Source organism: Primulina tabacum, chromosome 16 (genome assembly GCF_025594145.1).
Source record: "Primulina tabacum isolate GXHZ01 chromosome 16, ASM2559414v2, whole genome shotgun sequence".
NCBI classification, from domain to species: domain Eukaryota; kingdom Viridiplantae; phylum Streptophyta; class Magnoliopsida; order Lamiales; family Gesneriaceae; genus Primulina; species Primulina tabacum.
The window spans coordinates 15,739,176-15,759,750 of NC_134565.1; the positions used below are offsets into that span (position 1 = coordinate 15,739,176).

Sequence of the window (20,575 nt, forward strand, 5' to 3'; positions counted from 1 at the left end):
AGTTTATTTTATTTTTCGTTTATTTAAGTATTTCATTTCACGTTGTAAACGCTTCCGCATATTTTTATCATTATAAAAATCTACGTTGTAAAAACAATTTTATAATTGATTATAAGTAATAAACTTGTTTTTGATTTATATTGTATTACGAAGTTGGTTGTTTTTATTTATCTGACTAAGGAAAAATCAAAATCTAAAAAAAATTCTAAAATTGTGGTGGTCAAACTTGCTGGTCTCCCTTGTGGAACCCTTTAACGGCTGAGCTGCTGATAATTTCAAACACATTACATCTCTTTGACTCTTCCATTCCAGAACAGAATTGAAAGCGTATGATCGCAGCAAGAAAATGAAATGCTTCAACTTCATCAATGGGGAGCGCAGGCCCGGAGACGAGGACGGCCAGCAAGACGGTGCCGTCCCGCGTAAAGTGTCGTGGGCTCGCTCCCTGAGCATAGCCTCCACCAACATGGACATGCGGCCGTCGGAGCTCGAATCCGACTCTTTTGGGGACTGGGCCGATTCTTCCGTTTCGTTCCATGATCTCTTGACCCGAAGGCGCGCCAATGATCTGCGTGCTTTCACCTTTTCTGAGCTGAAATCTGCTACCAGGGGGTTCAGCCGCGCGCTTCTCATAGGTGAAGGAGGGTTTGGGTGTGTTTTTCGGGGCAGGGTCAGGATCAAGGATTCAGGGTCCGGATTGGAATCGACGATGGATGTCGCTATCAAGCAGTTAAATCGGAATGGATTGCAGGCATGCTCTTTAACATTTTTTGTCCTAATGTGACATTTGTACCATGGATCCTTGTGGTATTTCTTGAGTTTTATTTGTTTATTTATTATGTTGTTGGTGAGTGCTACATAATTTTTTTTAACAGGGTTGTGCCGCCTCTGGCAATGCTTAAAAGTGTCTCTTTTTTATTATTTATTTATTTCAATTAAGTGCGGGTCTATTTGATAAACCTGTGGGTGAGATTATCCTGTTTTATGTCCTTGCTCCATTATAGAATGGAAAGTTTGATTAATTTCACATGGATGTGTAACATATTTTCTGTTAAGAATGTGTCTGTTTGGATAACTTTATCTGAAGGAGTTGATAAAAATAGGACATTTTCAGATCTTTTTAAATTTCATTTATAGATTTCATGGATCAGTAATATTTTCCATTTTAGACACTGTGTCAAAGGCTGAGGATATTGGCAGAACCGTTCATGTTCTGTGGACCATTCTGCTTGGATTCAAATTTGAATTCAACGGCTGCTTTATTTTGAACAAACGCTTTTTTTCAAATTTAGATGTGACGACACAAGTAGTTAGCTAAAATGGGCTGGACTTGTGAGAAAAAAAATCATTTTCTTGGACTTGTTCTTTCTTCTGTACTTTGTGCTTTAATATGAGCTTGGCTGTATCCACTCCTGTAAAGTCACCTAGTCCGCGAAAGGTTCATCTTGATATTCTCTAGTCGATTCTTCAAAAGGGCTACCTGTCCATTGGATTAATATCTGGCTAACTTCCTCTACATGACATTGTTGGATCTCGGTTTTCTCGTGCCCAAACGCAGCGAAAGTTTTAAAATTTTATTTTATTTTGAGAATCAAAATATTTGTTTGAGCACTCGTATGGTTTTAATAAATAAACATATATAGGATGTTTAAAACTTTTACTTTAGTGAATATTCACTTGGTTTCAACTACACCGGTAAGGCGAACGTAATTGTTGTTATAAATCCCACGTACGTTCTTCGAATCTCCTTTCTTCAATCTTCGAATCAGGTTCACGACCGGATTACTTGTTCCTCTTCTAAATTGTACTAGAAATTTAGAAGGATTTTTCATTGAAATTAATTAAACGAGAGGAGGCTCAAAACCCTTTGAAAAACAAAAGATGATGGCCGAAAATTTCGAAGAAAAAGGAGAGCAATTTTTCGAAATCCTTGGTGGAGGCTAGGGTTTTGAAATTATCAATGTTAATTGTGTTGACCCTAAACCTAATACACACATATATATAAGCTTAGGGTCCATTAATTAAATTAAATAGTTAATGGGCTTAATCAATTAATTATTCTAGTCCAACTAGTTTAATTAATTAATTAATCTTGTAAAGTCCAATTAAGAACCTTCATAATATGTATGTTGGTCTTGTACTCTTACAAACCCATTATACATATATCCATTACATTTAATTTAAATATTTTATAAATTCAACATTTGAATTTAATATTTAAATTATAAATTCAACTCCTTGAATTTATCACCTCCAAAATTTCATATTTAATAAATTCAACATTTGAGTTTAATAATTTAAATTCCCAAATTTTATAAATTCAACTCTTTGAATTTATTCTCTCCAAATTTTATATTCATAAATTCAACTTCTTGAATTTACTAATTAAACTCCTTGAATTTACTATATCATAATTTTATATAAATTCAACTACTTGAATTTAATCTCTCAACGTTTTATATAAATTCAACTCCTTGAATTTATTATCTCAACGGGGACAAAATAATTCAGTGTGTGACCCTCAATGGTTCAGGGATACAGCTACCGTGGGTTCACAAATATCTGTGATTCAGGACATAATCCTTTATTCGGGCTTACCATAAGTTGTCCTATTCTATGTATCAACAATTGATCATGAGAATGTCAGAAATCATATTTCTGATTAAACCCATCGAATCAAGGTAAGAGTTTCTAGTAGCATCGCCCCATGATTCCCTATGCATCAGTGATAGTGCCTGCAAGAACCAGTCGATTATGATTAACGTACAGTACGGTCCCTTCATCTCATATATCACGATCGAATCTGCAACCATTGGTTCATCGAGGGTTGCATATTAATTCGATAACTATGTGATACATATAAATAGTGGCATCACATGTATTATTAGAGAACTCTTTCTCTAACGTACATCTCATACTCTGGCCAGAGATTTCACGCACTATTATTTCATCAGATCACATAGGATATCCACACCCGTAGGTGAGCGATGAGTCCCCGACTACAATGCTCTGGCTCCTACATGTGTCGTAACTGTACCCAATCTCGTTACCTGATGACTCTCCTGGAATCGGTAAACGAGTCAAAGTACAGCCCTAGCATATAGAGCCTCAGTGTTGTCCTGGATCGTAAGGACTAATGGTGTACAATCATAACCACAGACTTATCCTCTCGATGAATGATTACCACTTGGAAAGTCCGAGGGAGTGTAGTTCGGTATAATCATCATATGACTACCCATCTGCATGTTTGGACATCTCTATGCCCTTACCAAGAAACGCGGTACACATCATCACAGATGCCAGTCTCGAGCTCAAGCGACCTTTATCCATGTTTTAGGCGGCTGAATCGATTAGGAACGAATTTAGATCATACAGTGTCTACATATGAGTTTCAACATCGAATTACGATTCATTTGTATTAAAGTATAATCAAGGTCTTTATCTATGTTTGATATAATTAGTATACAGATAAAGAAATAACAAACCATGAAATAATGAATTATATTAAAATAAAGATTGTTTATTACAACTAAGTCAATAAAATCCCCAGCCAACAGTTGGCTTACAGGGCATCTACTCTAACAATCTCCCACTTGCACTAGAGCCAATTACCCATGAACTTTAATCCTATTGCTTCGCGATGCTACTCAAAGAATGGTCCTGGCAAGGGCTTTGTAAGTTGATCAGGAACATTATCTGCAGAGGGGACTCTTTCGACTGATATATATCCTCTTCCCACAATCTTCCGGATGATGTGGAATTTCCTCGCTACATGTTTGGATCGTTGATGAGACCTTGGTTCCTTTGCTTGCGCAACGGCACCAGTGTTGTCGCAGTACACCGAGACTGGATCAACTCCATTAGGAATAACGCCCAACTCTTGGACTAAATTCCTCATCCAAACTGCATCTTTGGCTGCAGTAGATGCAGCAATGTATTTAGCTTCAGTGGTGGAATCCGCAACGGTGTCTTGCTTGGAACTTTTCCAAGAGACAGCCGCACCATTTAGCATAAATACAAAACCAGAGGTCGATTTCGAATGATCTACGTCACATTGGAAGCTAGAATCAGTGTACCCTTCCCATTTCTATTCTCCAACCCCACAGACCATGAACAAGTTCTTAGTCCTTTTTAAGTACTTAAGAATATCTTTCACGACCTTCCAATGCATTGGACTAGGATTCGCCTGATATCTGCTTGTAACACTTAGAGCGTAAGCAACATCAGGACGTGTCTATATCATACTATACATGATACTACCAATGGCTGACGCATATAGAATACGTGTCATCATCTCTATCTCTTCATCAGTTTTGGGACACAAAGCTTTAGATAGAGTAACACCATGACACATTGGTAAGTATCTTCTCTTGGACTCTTCCATAGAGAATCGCTTCAAAATGGTACCGATATAGGTGGCTTGGGTGAGCCCCAGCATCCTCTTTGATCTATCTCTATAGATTTGTATTCCCAACACATAGGATGATTCACTCATGTCTTTCATGGAGAATTTACTTTCTAACCATACTTTAGTTGATTGCAGTAATCCTACATCATTCCCAATGAGCAGTATATCATCAACATAAAGTACTATGAATGTCACTGCACTCCCACAAACTTTCTTGTACACGCATGGTTCCTCAGGATTTTTAGCAAAACCAAATTCCTTGATAGTGCTATCAAATTTGAGGTTCCAACTCCTTGACGCCTGCTTGAGACCATATATTGATCTCTGAAGTTTGCATACCTTATGCTCACTTCCTAGTTCTTACTTATGTGATCCCTCAGGTTGAGACATAAATTTCTTCTTTGATGTCTCCATTGAGGAATGCAGTCTTTACATCCATTTGCCATATCTTATAGTCATACCATGCTGCTATGGCTAGTAGTATTCTAATGGACTTAAACATAGCAACTAGAGAAAAAGTTCCTCATAGTCAATTCCTTGCCTTTGAGTATAACCTTTTGCAACTAGTCTTGCTTTGAAGGTCAATACCTTCCCATCCGCCCCAAGCTTTCTTTTGTAGATCCATTTGCATCCTATGGCAACGATTCCCTCAGGTGGATCTATTAATGTCCAAGCTTGGTTTGAATATATATAGTTCATTTCAGACTGCATGACTTCAAGCCATTTGGTTGAATTAGTATCAGATATTACTTTTTTGAAGTTCATTGGATCACATCCAACACAAGGCTCATCATGACCCTGTTCATGTTCATGAAGAAGTGTATATCTTGCAGGTGGTCTAATAACCCTATCAGACCTTCTAGGTGCTTGTACTTCAACTACTGGTAGTTGGGGATTAGGTTCAACTTCTACAGTTGAGGGAGTAGTTTGAATTTTTTCAAACTCTATCATCTTGCCTTTTCTATCTAATATAAATTCCTTTTCCAAAAAGGTGACATTTCTTGAAACAAACACTTTTGCTTCATTGAGATGATAAAATTAATTTCCAACAGAATTCTTTGGATATCCTACAAAATAGCACAAAGTGGATCTACTATCCAATTTGTCTCCCACTGTCTGCTTCACGTAAGCAGGACATCCCTATATTCTTATGAAAGAATATTTGGGAGTTTTTCCCATCCATATCTCATGTGGTGTTTTATCCACTGCTTTAGTATGGACATTATTCAACAACATTGCCGTAGTTTCAAGCGCAAAGCCCCAAAACAATGTAGGCAATTCGGTGAATCTCATCATGGATCGAACCATGTCCATCAAGGTACGATTACGACGTTCAGAAACACCATTCAATTGTGGTGTTGCTGGTGGAGTCCACTGTGAGAGATTCTCATTCTCTTTCAAATAACCCAAAAATTCAGCACTCAAGTATTCTCCATCTCGATCAGATCGAAGTGTCTTAATACTCCTTTCTAGCTGTTTTCCTACTTCAGATCTGAATTCTTTGAACCTTTCAAATGCTTCAGATCTGTGTTTCATAAACTTACCCATACCTCGAATGGTCATCAGTAAAGGTAATGAAGTAAGATTGCCCATATTTTGTGCTAACACTTAGCGTGCCACAAATGTCTGTGTGGATCAAATTCAATAGACCATGCGGACGTTCCACGTTTCCATTGAATGGAGTCTTGGTCATTTTTCCTTTTAGACAGGGCTCACAAGTAGGTAGAGAATTTATGTCTGACAAGTCAAACATGCCTTCTCTTACTAGTTTGTGCATCCTTCTTTGGAAAATGTGACCTAGTCTAGCGTGCCATATTTGTGCGGGATTTGGATCATCTAATTTTCTTTTGTTTGTTGTTGAAATCCTATTTACTTGGACATTCACTTATCATTTACAGAGCATTTCTGGCGCATATAATTTCTTATGTCCGGATTTGTTGCAGTGAAATAAATATGTTCTGACTTATCGGGCTTTGTAGGCCCTTTAAGTGTCCTTCAGAGTTTGCCTCTTATTGGGATTGTTTTTCTTGTGAGGGGCAGAACATTTCTTTCCTTACCTTATGGGCCATTTTTCGTCTTGATGAGAGGCCCATTAGAAAAACAACATTTTCCTGTTTTATGGTGATCTCATAAGTCATAAGCGTATTGATTAGCTCTTCAAGGCTATCATCTATCTTATTCAAATTGAAGTTCACCATAACCCCGTCAAATAAGGAAGAGAAAGAGAACAAATTGATGTCATCAATTAACTCGTTAGGAATCACATATTCCAGGCCAACCACATTCTCAATAAGCCCAATCATATGTACACCACGCTCTTGGGCCAGAGCCCTATCTTGCATGCATGTAGTCATGAGCTTTTAAAAATGGTGTGCTGATATCACTGTACGAGTTTCATGTATCATGCAACTCTTGCATTTGTATTCGAATGTCAGCAGCATTCAACATTTCCTCAAACTGTCCCTACAGTTCTTTTGACATAGAAGCGAGCATGTTACACTTTAGCTTGCATACTATGGTCCTACCATCTTGCATGCTTTGTCAGTTCAGCATGACTGACATTAATGTGTATGTTATTTCTCCGAATTCAGAACAATTTTCCCAACTAGTCTTGAAAATTAGATTCGATTAGCTTGTTAATAATAAAAATGGATTATGTGACGAAATCGAAAATATATTGATATGGAAACAGAATAATGGTTGCTGATTATTTTAAAATAATTCTAAGATATAAAATATGGATTTTATTTTATAAATTTCACTCCCACTATTTTGACATTTCTAAGAAATCATATTTTCTTAATGGGCACGTAGAGTCCAATTAGCCAATTATAATCTCGAAAAATATCAGCCAATTATAATTTCGAAAAGGTAGAATCCAATTGCATCCTTATGCATCCTCCGCGTGTTTTGCCTCACGTTTAATAAGGACCCAATAATATGATGCCGTTTATTTTCACGTGTCAAACCGACCCATCAATATTGAATTGTAGTGGACGGTCGCCATGAGTTCTCCCAATAATATGAGCCGACGTCATGGGAGTTCCACTCAACTCACATCATATGTCCGGTGGAAGTCACAGCTTTCCGTCGTCCAAGCCTCCCCAATAATATGAGCCAGACATTGTCCGCGGCAAGGAAAAATTAAACACTTTTAATTTTTACTTTTTCGGTTTGATATAAATTTTGAATCTTATTCAAAATGAGGGATTTTAATTTTAAAATTGTCTCATCATTTTAGTTTAATATCGCGTGCCATGTTTGTATGTTTGCCGGATTCATGCAACTATATTATTTAATAATACACATACATGCATACTACTATATATCACATATATATCATAATATGATATTCAACAATAATTAATGATGATCGATCGCCAACACTATTAGATCCATGTGAGCCAGACACGGATCCAGGCCCAAAACCTATATGAATGCAGGGATGCAAATGCAATTATTACAAGTGCTTTCAATATGTTACATGTCTTCATCTTGTGCATCGGGCCCACCATCTTCCAGTCTTGATCTCCCACTATTTATAATAATTACATTTAAATAACTATGGCATATAAGAGATACATCTCATGAGGTGGGAACAGGCCATAAACCAGACCCACTTTAATAATATCAAATATTTAACAAAATGAATAAAAAACAGTAAAATATCCTAATATATACCTAACACATTGGTCAAAGCTCTCGATCATCCTTCATACATCTAATATCAAATATTAACATCAATTTAATTAAAAAAATTTAATTAATTGATAAATCATGTATCTAATAATTTTATTACTAACCATCACAATTATTAAAGAATTTAATAAATTAAGTAAACATCTTTATTTAATTTACAATTAATTCAATAATAATCGATTTCTTGTAAAATTCATTTTTACCATAAATAATTAAAATCATATTCTAATTATTTATTTCACAAGAAAATTATTAATTTTCCAAAAATTAAATTTTCAAAAGATAATCAATTTAATCCGAAGTTTTGAAAAATCAGAAAATCTTCTATCCCATTAATTAAGACAGTGCTCGAGACATTCCCGGGCAGCCGTCCGCCCGCTGCCCGGCGCATAGCCGCGCGCTGAAGCTGCACGCGCGGTCTGGGCAGATCCGATTTTTTTTTTTAAATCAAAATTTTACGGTGCAACAATTTTCTGAAAATTTTTTCTTGTGTGGTTGGAAATAAATTATTCAATATAAAATAAAACCATACGATATAGAGAACCTGGCTCTGATACCACTGTTGGATCTTGGTTTTCTCGTGCCCAAACGTAGCGGAAGTTTTAAAATATTATTTTATTTTGAAAATCAAAATATTTGTTTGAGGCCGGGGTTTCGAAATTATCAGTGTTAATTGTGTTGACCCTAAACCTTATACACACATATATATAAGTTTAGGGCCCATTTATTAAATTAAATATTTAATGGGCTTAATCAATTAATTATTCTAGTCCAACTAGTTTAATTAATTAATTAATCTTGTAAAGTCCAATTAAGAACCTTCATAATATGTATGTTAGTCTTGTACTCTTACAAGCCCATTATACATGTACCCATTACATTTAATTTAAATCTTTTATAAATTCAACATTTGAATTTAATATTTAAATTTTAAATTCAACTTCTTGAATTTATCAACTCCAAAATTTAATATTTAATAAATTCAACATTTGAGTTTAATAATTTAAATTCCCAAATTTTATAAATTCAACTATTTGAATTTATTCTCTCCAAATTTTATAAATTCATAAATTCAAATTCTTGAATTTACTATCTCATAAATTCAACTCCTTGAACTTAATTTCTCAAAATTTAATTATCATAAATTCAACTCCTTGAATCTACTATATCATAATTTTATATAAATTCAACTACTTGAATTTATTCTCTCAACATTTTATATAAATTCAACTTCTTGAATTTATTATCTCAACGGGGACAAAATAATCCAGTACTTTTGTGACCCTCAATGGTTCAGGGATACAGCTGGCCGTGGGTTCACAATTCTTTGTGATTTAGGACATAATCCTTTATCCGGACTTACCCTAATTTGCCTCATTCTATGTATCAACAATTGATCACGAGAATGTCAGAAATCATATTTCTGATTAAATCCATCGAACCATGGTAAGAGCGTCTAGTAGCATCGCCCATTATTCCCTATGTATCACTGATAGTGCCTGCAAGAACCAGTCGATTATGATTAACGTACAGTACGGTCCCTTCATCTTATATATCCCGATCGAATCTGCAACCATTGGTTCATCGAGGGTTGCATATTAATTCGATAACTATGTGATACATAGAAATAGTGGCATCACATGTATTATTAGAGAACTCCTTCTCTAACGTACATCTCATACTCTGGCCAGAGATTTCACGCACTATTATTTCATTAGATCACATAGGATATCCACACCCGTAGGTGAGCGGTGAATCCCCGACTACAATGCACTGGCTCCTACATGTGTCGTAACTGTACCCAATCTCGCCACCTGATGACTCTCCTGGAATCGGTAAACGAGTCAAAGCACAGCCCTAGCTTATAGAGCCTCAGTGTTGTCCCAGGTCGTATAACCACAGAATTGTCTTTTCGATGAATGATAACCAATTGGAAAGTTCGAGGGAGGGTAGTTTGGTATAATCATCATATGACTACCCATCTGCATGTTTGGACATCTCTGTGTCCTTACCAAGAACATCACAGATGCCAGTCTCGAGCTCAAGCGACCTTTATCCATGTTTTAGACGGCTGAATCGACTAGGAACGAATTTAGATTATACAATGTTTACAAATGTGTTTCAACATCGAATTACGATTCATTTGTAAATGTTTTATCTATGTTTGATAAAATGGATATATAGATAAAGAAATAACAAACCATGAAATAATGAATTATATTAAAATAAAGATTGTTTATTATAACTGAGTCAATAAAATCCCTAGCCAACAGTTGGCTTACAGGGCATCTACTCTAACAGACATAGGATGGTTTTATAAGCATACACATCAAATGTTAATGACAGTGGGCTGTATCCTTAGTCTGAGGTGGTAATCAAAGAACTTCATTAGATACTGCCCTTCGACAATGGTCTCAGAGCAAATATATGAAAGATCAGAGGGATTTAGTCTATGAAATCGGTTTGCAATTGCAAAAGTTCAGATTTCACTCAATTTTGGTCCCTCATTTCAGTAGTTCAAAATCTTGAAGCCTATGAACTGTGTTACCTTCAACTCTCATGTTTCCCTCGTATTTTAGCTATCCTACACTGATCACTTTGATGAAAATTGTCTTCCAATAGGATATTTGTTGTGTGGGGGTGAGATTTGAACAGTTGGTCTTCAAAAAACCATAGTTTTAAAACATTTTACACGCTCAAAGATCACCACAATAACCACCAATTATCTACTGGTTGTTACTTTGGAATTTTACACGTTTTTATCCTCCCTTTTTATCTTCAGCCATCTGGAGTTGATATGATTTTCCCTTGTTCTGATAATCTAAAACTAAGTTCTGTCCATATTTTCATTGTTTCGGTCATCCATTTCTATTGGCAGCTTTTGACAGCTTTGTTCAATTCGTGCTTTGCTCCATTTTGCTGTGCAACTGGTTTTCTTCGAATATTTTGCGTAACAATCAATTTACTAAATGTTACTTCATATTGATTGCCTTTAATCTATATGGGTGAAGAAATTGATGGCAACAAAAAAAAAACAAAGATTACTTGCATTCGGCTCAACAGAAACACGAAAAGATTTGGTTTTTTTGTGTTCTTTGCTGATTTTTTTGCAACCGTAATGGCAAGCAGCCATTAACTTCTTATTTTACAAGTTTTATGCTGTTACAAAGACTCATATTATGGGTTTCAAATTTTGCATTCTAGTAATCAGGGGCACAAGGAATGGATTAATGAAGTCAATTTATTGGGCTTTGTGAATCATCCTAATCTTGTTAAGCTAGTTGGATATTGTGCTGAAGATGATGAAAGGGGGATTCAGCGGCTTCTGGTATATGAGCTAATGCGTAATAAAAGCTTGGAGGACCATTTACTGACTCGATCATCAGATCCTCTTCTGTGGACAGTAAGGTTAAAAATTGCTCAAGATGCAGCTCGTGGTTTGGCATATCTTCACGAAGAAATGGAATTTCAGGTCAGTCGTCTGACACGCCAATCAATACATTTTGCTTAAAGTACGCATTTGCATCTTAAACAATGTAGAATGAGAAGAAATTAGTTAATTTTAGAAATTGAACATGGTTATCATTTAATTCTGGGGTGAAAAGCTTGACGAAGTGAAATCTAACTTCTCCATCTCTATATTCTGAGATGAGAGTGTAAAATGCTTGTATATTTCCCACTCATTGTAAACTGTACATATTGTCTTGATCATGATTCGATTTTCCAATGAGGTATGATCTGCCTTTGTGTTTGTTTAGTTGATTTTCAGAGACTTCAAGAGTTCAAACATCCTCTTGAATGAAGACTTCAATGCCAAACTGTCAGACTTTGGACTGGCTAGGCAAGGTCCAGCAGCTGGACTCGATCAGGTTTCAACATCGGTGAGTTTAATTTGTTTCTAGAACAGAATTATTACTTATTTTGTGATTCTCTATGGGCCTAAATATGAAATAGATGACCATCGATCTGTTTTAATTTCATATACTTTGGTCAATGATGCAACCCTGCATTTTTCTGCTGAATTATTTTCTTCAGGTTGTTGGTACCGTAGGCTACGCAGCTCCGGAGTACATCCACACCGGGAGACTCACTACTAAAAGTGATGTATGGAGCTTTGGAGTAGTTCTATACGAACTCATTACAGGAAGACGAGTGCTGGATAAAAACTTGCCAAGAGGAGAGCAAAAACTCTTGGAATGGGTTCGACCTTATGTGTCCGATCCAAAAAAGTTTCACCTAATATTAGACCAAAGGCTTGAAGGACAATATTGCATGAAATCAGCTCAGAAACTTGCATCACTCGCCAACAAATGTCTCATGAAGCATCCTAGATCACGTCCGAAAATGAGTGAGATAATTGAGATGCTTGGATGTATGATTAATGAAGCATCACTTCCAGATAAAAGTGTACCTCGAGATATTAAACACATTGAAAATGTGGAGGAAGAAACTGTGGAATCAGAATCAGGAAAATGTGAAAACTCCATCCGGAAAAAGGGTTTTGCTTTTCTTGAAATTGTGTCGAGGAACAGATCGATAGGGAAGTTAGATTGGAGAAACTGGACCCCAAGTCTAGCGAGGACTTGATATTCTTGGTTTCTTTTCAGCATGGGCTGATGGGTTTTTCGAATAGTTGATGGATATATTACTTATTTTGCCCCCCTTTATCTTCGCAATAGGGCTGTATATGAGGTTGTGCGTTGCGACACTGCTTGCATTTTGCCCTTGACTCCTGGAAGTCAAGGTGAAGTGTACAATATTTGTGTCCTAGGAATCGTACGGAATTTGACCTAACCTTAATCTTATTGAGCCGAGTGTTCGCAACCTCTAGAAACAAATAATTCTCCACATTTCCTGAAATACTGACCGTAATGGATTTTAGTACTTTATAGTCATGTCATCATATAACAGTTTTTTTCAGCCCAAATTGATCAATCCCTTGATTTAATTTTATCCCCTTACCGCAAATTTTCCTCTTTCCTAGATTTTGGTGGCTGATTAAAATTTTCTATTATATCCTTATTTAAGGTGACATGTTGCTGTTTTTATTTTAAAATAAAAAATGGACATAAATTTAAAGTAACAAATAAAATTATAAATTTACCATGTTCGATGAAGGTAGTAGGAGGCAATTAATTATGGGGAATGGGGAATTTTGAGGGTAGGAAGAGGCCATTAGGTAAGTTGAAAGAATGAAATTTGAAGAAGGAAATGAAATTAGGTCATTGGATTGATCCATTTTAGGGAACTAGGAAGAAGCAACAAATTATTATCTATAACACAACGTGATAGTAACATATAATCAGTTAATGGAAATAATAGTTATCATAAAAATATAGACACACACATGAATATATATAAATTTTAATTTAGGAAATACAAATAAATTTGTAATAATAATAAAAACAACTAAATGAGTAAACCCATTTAGAGTCATGATTTGATCAGTTTAATTTTTCTCTTTCTTGATCTTCACGGATGTTCCTCGAAATCTTCGAGCAATTTTTCTCACCTCGTCTTCAAATTAAAATAAGTTAAGATAATTATTATAGAATATAATGGCATATTGTATCTACAAACAAAATACATTTTTTAAGATGTTTCACCTCATATCCCACTTTATGATCAAGAATTTTATGCTTCTCTAATCTACTCCTCACGTAAAACATGTTGTTTGGAAAAAAATAGATCAAGACAAATGGTAAAAAAACAAAATGTTTCATCAGATTACGTACAAAATAAATTGAACAGAATAATAAAAATAAAATGGTAGGAAAGGATTTGAATTAAGCAATACAAAGTAGAAATAACTTTTGGAATATGATGTTGATGTTTTTCAACTCATTACAACAACCAATGATAAGTATGCTCTTAAAATTGAAAAGGTTATATCTTGAAGATCTAAAATTTTGGAAATATATTGCTGATTCCTCTCTTACTTTTAAGTATTTAATTATATAAAACGTCCACTACTCGTTTTCCTAAAAAGTACTAAAATTTTTTTTCTTTACTCATTAATCTCGACCGAATATATATATATATATATATATATATATATATATATATATATATAAATGCATCATTTTAAAAATAAAACAACCAACTATATTTGAACCCAAAGGAAATAGTTCAAGAATCGTCAAACGTTTTCAAATCCTAACTTAACAATATTGCTAAAACTAACAACATCTGAAAAATCACTCAAAAACATACTCCAAGTCGTAAAAATATCTTTTAACATAATCCTAAAAGTCATAAATCATAATCATAAGTCTAGTGCGGAAAACTAGTACTGGTCATCGGGTTTTGTGCACCTTCATTCCAGTCAGATCAACCATCAAGACCTCCAATATCATTATTATCATATTCACTTGCATTAATCACACCTAGTGAATCTAAAGACTCAACAAACCATATTCTTGATAACAAGTATTACATATACAGATCACATGCAACAGTGAAAATACTTGTACGTAAAATAACATTTTTATAATGATGCATAAACATAAGCAAAAACATAACCATTTTCATAAACATTTTCATATCAACATACTCACATATTCATCAGATTCATATACGTATTCTATTTTCTTTTCGTTGAATTCAGATCGTTAATTGTGACTTTCGTATTCGTATTGGAGCGATGGATCCATCTACATGTAACCATAGTACTGGGCAGTGGGAACATCGGCGACACTCTCATCCGTCAACTGAGCCTTGGTCTTAGTATTAACATATCAACATATCATCGTATCAGCCACAATTACTTTACTTCCTTCAACGTATTTTCATCACTTATAAAAATTAAACATGCATATAACGTTTTTCTTTTAAACCAAGCATGCAACATGTCTTTAAACGTTATCGTTCATCATAAAATTTCATAAACATGAAAAATAATTATATTAACATATAAAACCGCAATCAGGGCACTTCCATGACGTTTACTAATTTTCAGGTGTGAAATTACCGTTTTACCCTAGACATAAAATTTCACGATTTTGACATTTTCTTAATTCCGTTGATTTTAGACCATCCCAAATAATTATTTAAGTTCACATTAATTTTATCATATTTTCATTTAGCTTAAGTCTATGGCTTTTTATTTATTCTTTAATTTTAACTTATTAATGGGTTTTAATCCCGAATTAAATCAAAATTTAATATAAAATTCTTAAACTTAAAACATAGACTTTTAATATTTATTGATCCCTCGTGAACCATGATTCGACCTCCGTTGAACCATGTTTCGAAACCTAGCCATTAAAACCCTAAGTTCGAACCACCTAAGGAAAAACTATGAGCCAACTTGCGTTTCCACTAGGCCATTCTCAAACCACCCTGAGCTGACCCCTGACCAGACCCTATAGGAACCCTACTGGACCCTTAGAACCCCTAGGACTCGAATCACAGCTCGCCCGAAGCCTCCTGCACCAGCAGCAAACAACCGGCCGAGACCCTCCTTGCTTTAGGACTCTTCGAACTCGCCTAGGACCCTAACCACCGAGCCAGACCCTGACCCAGACCCTTGTGCACCATCTTAAGACCCTAGGGACCTAGCATAACCCAGGCCTAAGCCCCCTGGCTGAGCCTTGTCTTCCTGCGTGGCTGCTGCTCATGCGCGCCTCTACACGATGGCTCGGATAGGGTCCTAGCTTGCTAGGACTCTTCCCAGCCACTGCTGCTCGGGTCCCAGTGCGGCTAAGACTCCTTCCTTGACCCAAACCATGACCCAGCCATGAACCAAGCCGAGCCAGGCAAAGCTTAACCCCTTAAGACCGAAGCTTGACCCTAAAAACGTGAAGGTTGGTTCCAGCTTGTTCCGTTCTCGTGTGCTACTTGTTCGTGTGACTTAGGACTCCTTAAAATCGTATAAAAACATGCCCCTTTTTAATCCTAGAACATGGCAGCCCCTTCATGTACATATACATCAAATTTTGGATTAAAAACATGCTTAAAAAATTCATGCTTTGAAAAAAAACGAAAATGAATAAAAGTGTATCTTGTTTTTTCATGAAAATTCATATTTAATACATATTATGGTGTGATGATGAGTAAAGGAAAGAGTATGGCGTGCCTTTGCGTATTTAACGCACGAAATAAACATTGAAGATTGCGAAGAACGACGACGAGCAACCTTGGGCGAATTTCCTTGAAATTTTTCGAAGATTTCCTCTCGTTTTTTTTGGTGTGTTCCGTGTGGTTTAGGGTGTTTAGGAGTCTTGTGAATTAATTAGTTAAGGGTGTGCATAATTATAAAAAAAGGGTAGGGTTTGGGCTTTTATTTTTGTTAGAAAAATTAGTGTGCAAGCTTGGGCCCATTAGTAAATTATACTAGGCCCAATAAGCCCAATTGTGCATTTAAAAATTATTTCGTTTAGGAAAGTTCGTTTAATTATTAGCCGAGTTGTCATAACGTTCGTATTTTTGTTGAAAATCGAATACCGACAAAATCACGTCCCGGCGTATAAATTCACCTCAAAACTCCTTATTTTCAAAAATAATAAAAAGTATCAACCTTAATTTAAATAATTAAAAACAATTATTTAGAAAAGTTATTTTTCATTTTTCAGCCCTCGGTCTCCATTTCTCGATCGCAACTCGAATAACCTTTCAAAATTAATGCATTTAAGTGAACAACTACTATAAAATCATATAAACACAATCAATTTAAGCAATTAAAATAAATTAATTTGTTATTTATTCATTTTCCCTAGATTTGTATACAATTGGATTATGTCGTCTTAATTTTGGACATTACAGTTCCCTCCCCCTAAATAAAATTTCGTTCTCTAAATTAGAACTTATCGAATAGCTCCGGATAGCGATTCCTCAAGTCCCTCTCAGTTTTCCAAGTAGCTTCTTCTTTCGAGTGATTCAACTACTTGACATTGACCATTGGAATGACTTTGTTTCGGAGTCTTCTTTCTTGCCTACCCAAGATTTGGACGGGTCTTTCTTAAGAAGTCATATTTGGAGTTAATTGCAGAGGTTCATTATTTAGTACATGGGATGGGTTCTACATGTACTTTCGCAGCATCGAGATATGAAACACATTGTGTACTCCAGAAGGCATCGATGGCAATGCCAGTCTATAGGCCAGTGTTCCAATTCTCTCCAAAATCTCAAATGACCCTATGAATCTCTGACTAAGTTTGTCTTTCTTGCCAAATCGCATAACACCCTTCATAGGTCACAAATACGTGGTCTCCCACTGCAAACTCTAGGTCCCTTCGTCTCTTGTCAGCATAACTTTTCTGTTGGCTTTGTGCAGTCTTCATTCTATCTCGAATTTTGACTACTAGCTCGGAAGTCTCTTCTATCAAGTCCGGAACAATTTCTCTTCTTTCGCCAACCTCGTCTCAATGAATAGGAGATCTACATTTTCTTCCATAAAGTGCCTTAAAAGAAACCATCCCAATAGATGATTGATAGCTATTATTGTTGGTGAACTCCTCTAGAGGTAATTTTGGTTCCCAAATTCCTTGGAAATCGATCACACAAGCTCGCAATAGATCCTCTAAAATTTGAATAACCCTCTCTAACTGACCATCGGTTTGAGGATGGAATGTTGTACTGAATAATAATTTGATCCCCATCGATGCATGCAGACTCTTCCAGAAAGACGATGTAAATCTCGGATCTCTGTCAGAAACAATAGATACATGAATCCCATGCAGGCGAACTATCTCTCGAATGTATAACTTTGCATACTGTGTCATGGTGAACGTCGTCTTGATAGGTAGAAAATACACTAATTTCGTAAGACGATCCACTATCACCCGTATAACATTATATCCCTTAATAGTCCTTGGCAATTCCACAACAAAATCTTTAGTGATATTTTCCCATTTTCACTCGGGAATAGGAAGTGACTTAAGCTTTCCCGCTGGCCTCTGATGCTCTGCTTTGACTTGTTCACATGTCAAACACTCGGATACAAATCGCAGGATATCTCTCTTCATGCCTGGCCACCAATTTAACTGTAGAACCCGTAAATCAGTAGACGTTTAAGCCATGCATAATTCTAAATTTCTAAATTTAATTGACTTCATTGCATAATTATTTTAAATCCATTTATTTGAAGTTAATTATTCATTATTTCAGTTCAGTAGTTTGATTTTTAGCATTTCAGTTATTTCAGTGAGGCCGGACCGGAGTCGGAGTTTTGAGGTAGAATTTAAGATTCGAGAAATATTTCCAGAAGTTAATTTAGCTAGCAAGTAAGTTCATTTAAGTTAGTAAGGGAGGTTTGAGGATTTAATTTAATTATTTGAGGTGATTAAGAAATGAGCTCATTTAAGTTATTTAATTAAGGAGTTAGCTCACTAAATTATTTAAAGGATTAGTAAGGCTTTCAAGGATTATTAGTTGACTAGATAACCATCACTTCCCACTCATTTTATTAGCATAATTTCGGCCCCTTAGTTGCTAGGCAACTCAATTGCCAACTCATCAACCTTTTGGCAATTTCTTTGCATGTAAGTTGTAGGATAATTCTAGGATTTTTGGGAGCACAATTTAATTAATTAATGGACATATCCTAGACTAGAAAACAAGCTAATAATCGGCCACTACCTCCTAGAAGCATCCACCAACTCATTTGATATCAAACCATAATTCAAAATTCAAATTTGGGAAGACTTGGTCTTGATACGATCCTATTATTGTGCACCCTTCTCCTCACCTTCATAACCATCACTCCCCCTCCCTCACCACCGAAATACCTCATCATTCAGATCCATTTTCAGTGTAGAAAAATCGTGAGTCTTAGCTAGAGGGAAGGCAAGAAAAATCGAGAGCAAGAAAGGTAGACAAGAAGCGCTCCATCTCCTCCGTGCCGCGTCGTCGTCGTTTCGTTCGTTTTCTTTCGAAACGAAACCAGGCATGTCTAGATTCTTTCTAAACCTCAATCAAGTCATATTATCATTTATTTTTCAGTACATGATCATGTTTATTCAAGCAAAAATCTAGATCCATGTCCAAACATTTTGAAACAACACATGCAGAATTTCGGCTCTTCATGGCAGCTTCACGTTTTCTTTTAGTTTTGATGGTTTCAGGTTGTGGTTCGACCCCAGGCTCCCAAGGCGGCTTATATACATGTAGTAGGATGCACTAGGACCATGTTGGTCCATTCAAACCAGCCCCATGCTAGCTGGAAATTCAGAATGACAGCAAGTTCCCATAGGCGCAGATTTGTGTTTCAAAATTTTCAGTTTGGTTGCCAAGGGGTTGGATCTGATCTTGGCTGCCCTAAGGGCTCTTAGCCATGGTTGGATCAATCCCCTAGCATGTCTAAGACATGACTAAGTTGCCCTTTTAGTGGCTTGGTCCATGGCCCCTCGGTTTTTAATCAAAACATCAAAACAGCCCCTTTCCCCATTCGGCTTCTTCCTTTGTTCAGCATATGGTTTCGGTTTGTGTTTGCTTGGTGTGGATCTTGGTTGGCCTATGGCCCTTAGCCACGGTTCATATCATGCTACTAGATATCTAGATTGTGCCATGGTCAATCAAATGGCCACTGGAATGACACGAGACATCGATCATAGCATAAACACTACACACGCACGCACGTTGCTCTCGGTTGGACCCTTCGGTTGAGTTTTGGTGTGATGCGGATTGTGGCTGGCCTAGGGCCCTTAGCCATGGTTCAAATCATTCCTTGGGATGTTGGTAAGAGTCTCTGGTTGGTGGTTCACGCCCCTAATGGCCGATAGTCTCGAAACCAACGCAAGTCTTGTAGTTGCGCAGCTGCTGGAAATTACAGCATGTTGCTGTGTCGTTTAGAAGGCTCGTTTGAGTTCTTGGTTGGCTTTAAGCCCATGGCCTTGGACTGGACAGTGCCTCATTGAGTTGGGAAGGTCATGTTTTTGACCGTTTGTCATTCGGATCATTTTCGAGGTCGTACGAGAATTTACGGTGCAATGTGCCAAATTGACTCTCGAAAGAGCGTTTCGTGTTTTGGCCTCCATTCCACCTAGATTTCGACCCTATCATTTTAGGAGCATTATTTTATGATTTTTCAGCGTATTTTAATCATGACTATACGTCGGTTCGGTGTCGGTTCAGGTTGGCTCGGAGTCATGATTAAATGCGAAGTCATTAGGCATCATAGTCGCATCTTTTGAACGTAAATCGCATAGTTGGTCAAGTTTAAGCTATTGCATATTTTTCATGGCACAGTTAGGTTGCAGCGAGCCTGGGGACAATCCAATCCAATCCAGTTGGTAAAATTACGGGACATTTTCATTATGTCAGTTAATTATTTTACGTGCATTAAATAGAAAATGATTATTTTTGAGATTTATGCGATATGGCTTGTGGTTCATTCACTATGTGGGATTGTTATTTTATACGGTCGCCAGTGACCGATCAGTTCAGTATGGTACCACCCGGTCGCCAGTGACCGGCCAGCTCAGTTCAGTTTAAACCTCCCCGGTAGCCAGTTACTGATCAGTTCAGCTT

The 20,575-nt window shown here is 36.4% G+C and overlaps 1 protein-coding gene across 1 annotated transcript; it reads left to right on the forward strand.

Moving 5' to 3' along the window:
- The first annotated feature begins 220 nt into the window (after positions 1-220).
- LOC142529091 (serine/threonine-protein kinase PCRK1-like) lies at positions 221-12,999 on the forward strand. The gene is made up of 4 exons (XM_075634486.1): positions 221-751; positions 11,319-11,579; positions 11,866-11,988; positions 12,143-12,999. The coding sequence occupies exons 1-4, from the start codon at positions 347-349 to the stop codon at positions 12,692-12,694; spliced, it is 1,341 nt and encodes a 446-aa protein (XP_075490601.1). The 5' UTR covers positions 221-346; the 3' UTR covers positions 12,695-12,999.
- Positions 13,000-20,575: the final 7,576 nt, after the last annotated feature.

What these genes read in the sequence shown, in the direction of transcription:
- LOC142529091 (XM_075634486.1), top strand. Translation starts at nt 347, where the DNA reads ATGAAATGCTTCAACTTCATCAATGGGGAGCGCAGGCCCGGAGACGAG. An exon ending in TAAATCGGAATGGATTGCAG is followed by an intron (nt 752 to 11,318) that starts GCATGCTCTTTA and finishes TCTAGTAATCAG; the next exon opens with GGGCACAAGGAATGGATTAA. An exon ending in ACGAAGAAATGGAATTTCAG is followed by an intron (nt 11,580 to 11,865) that starts GTCAGTCGTCTG and finishes GTGTTTGTTTAG; the next exon opens with TTGATTTTCAGAGACTTCAA.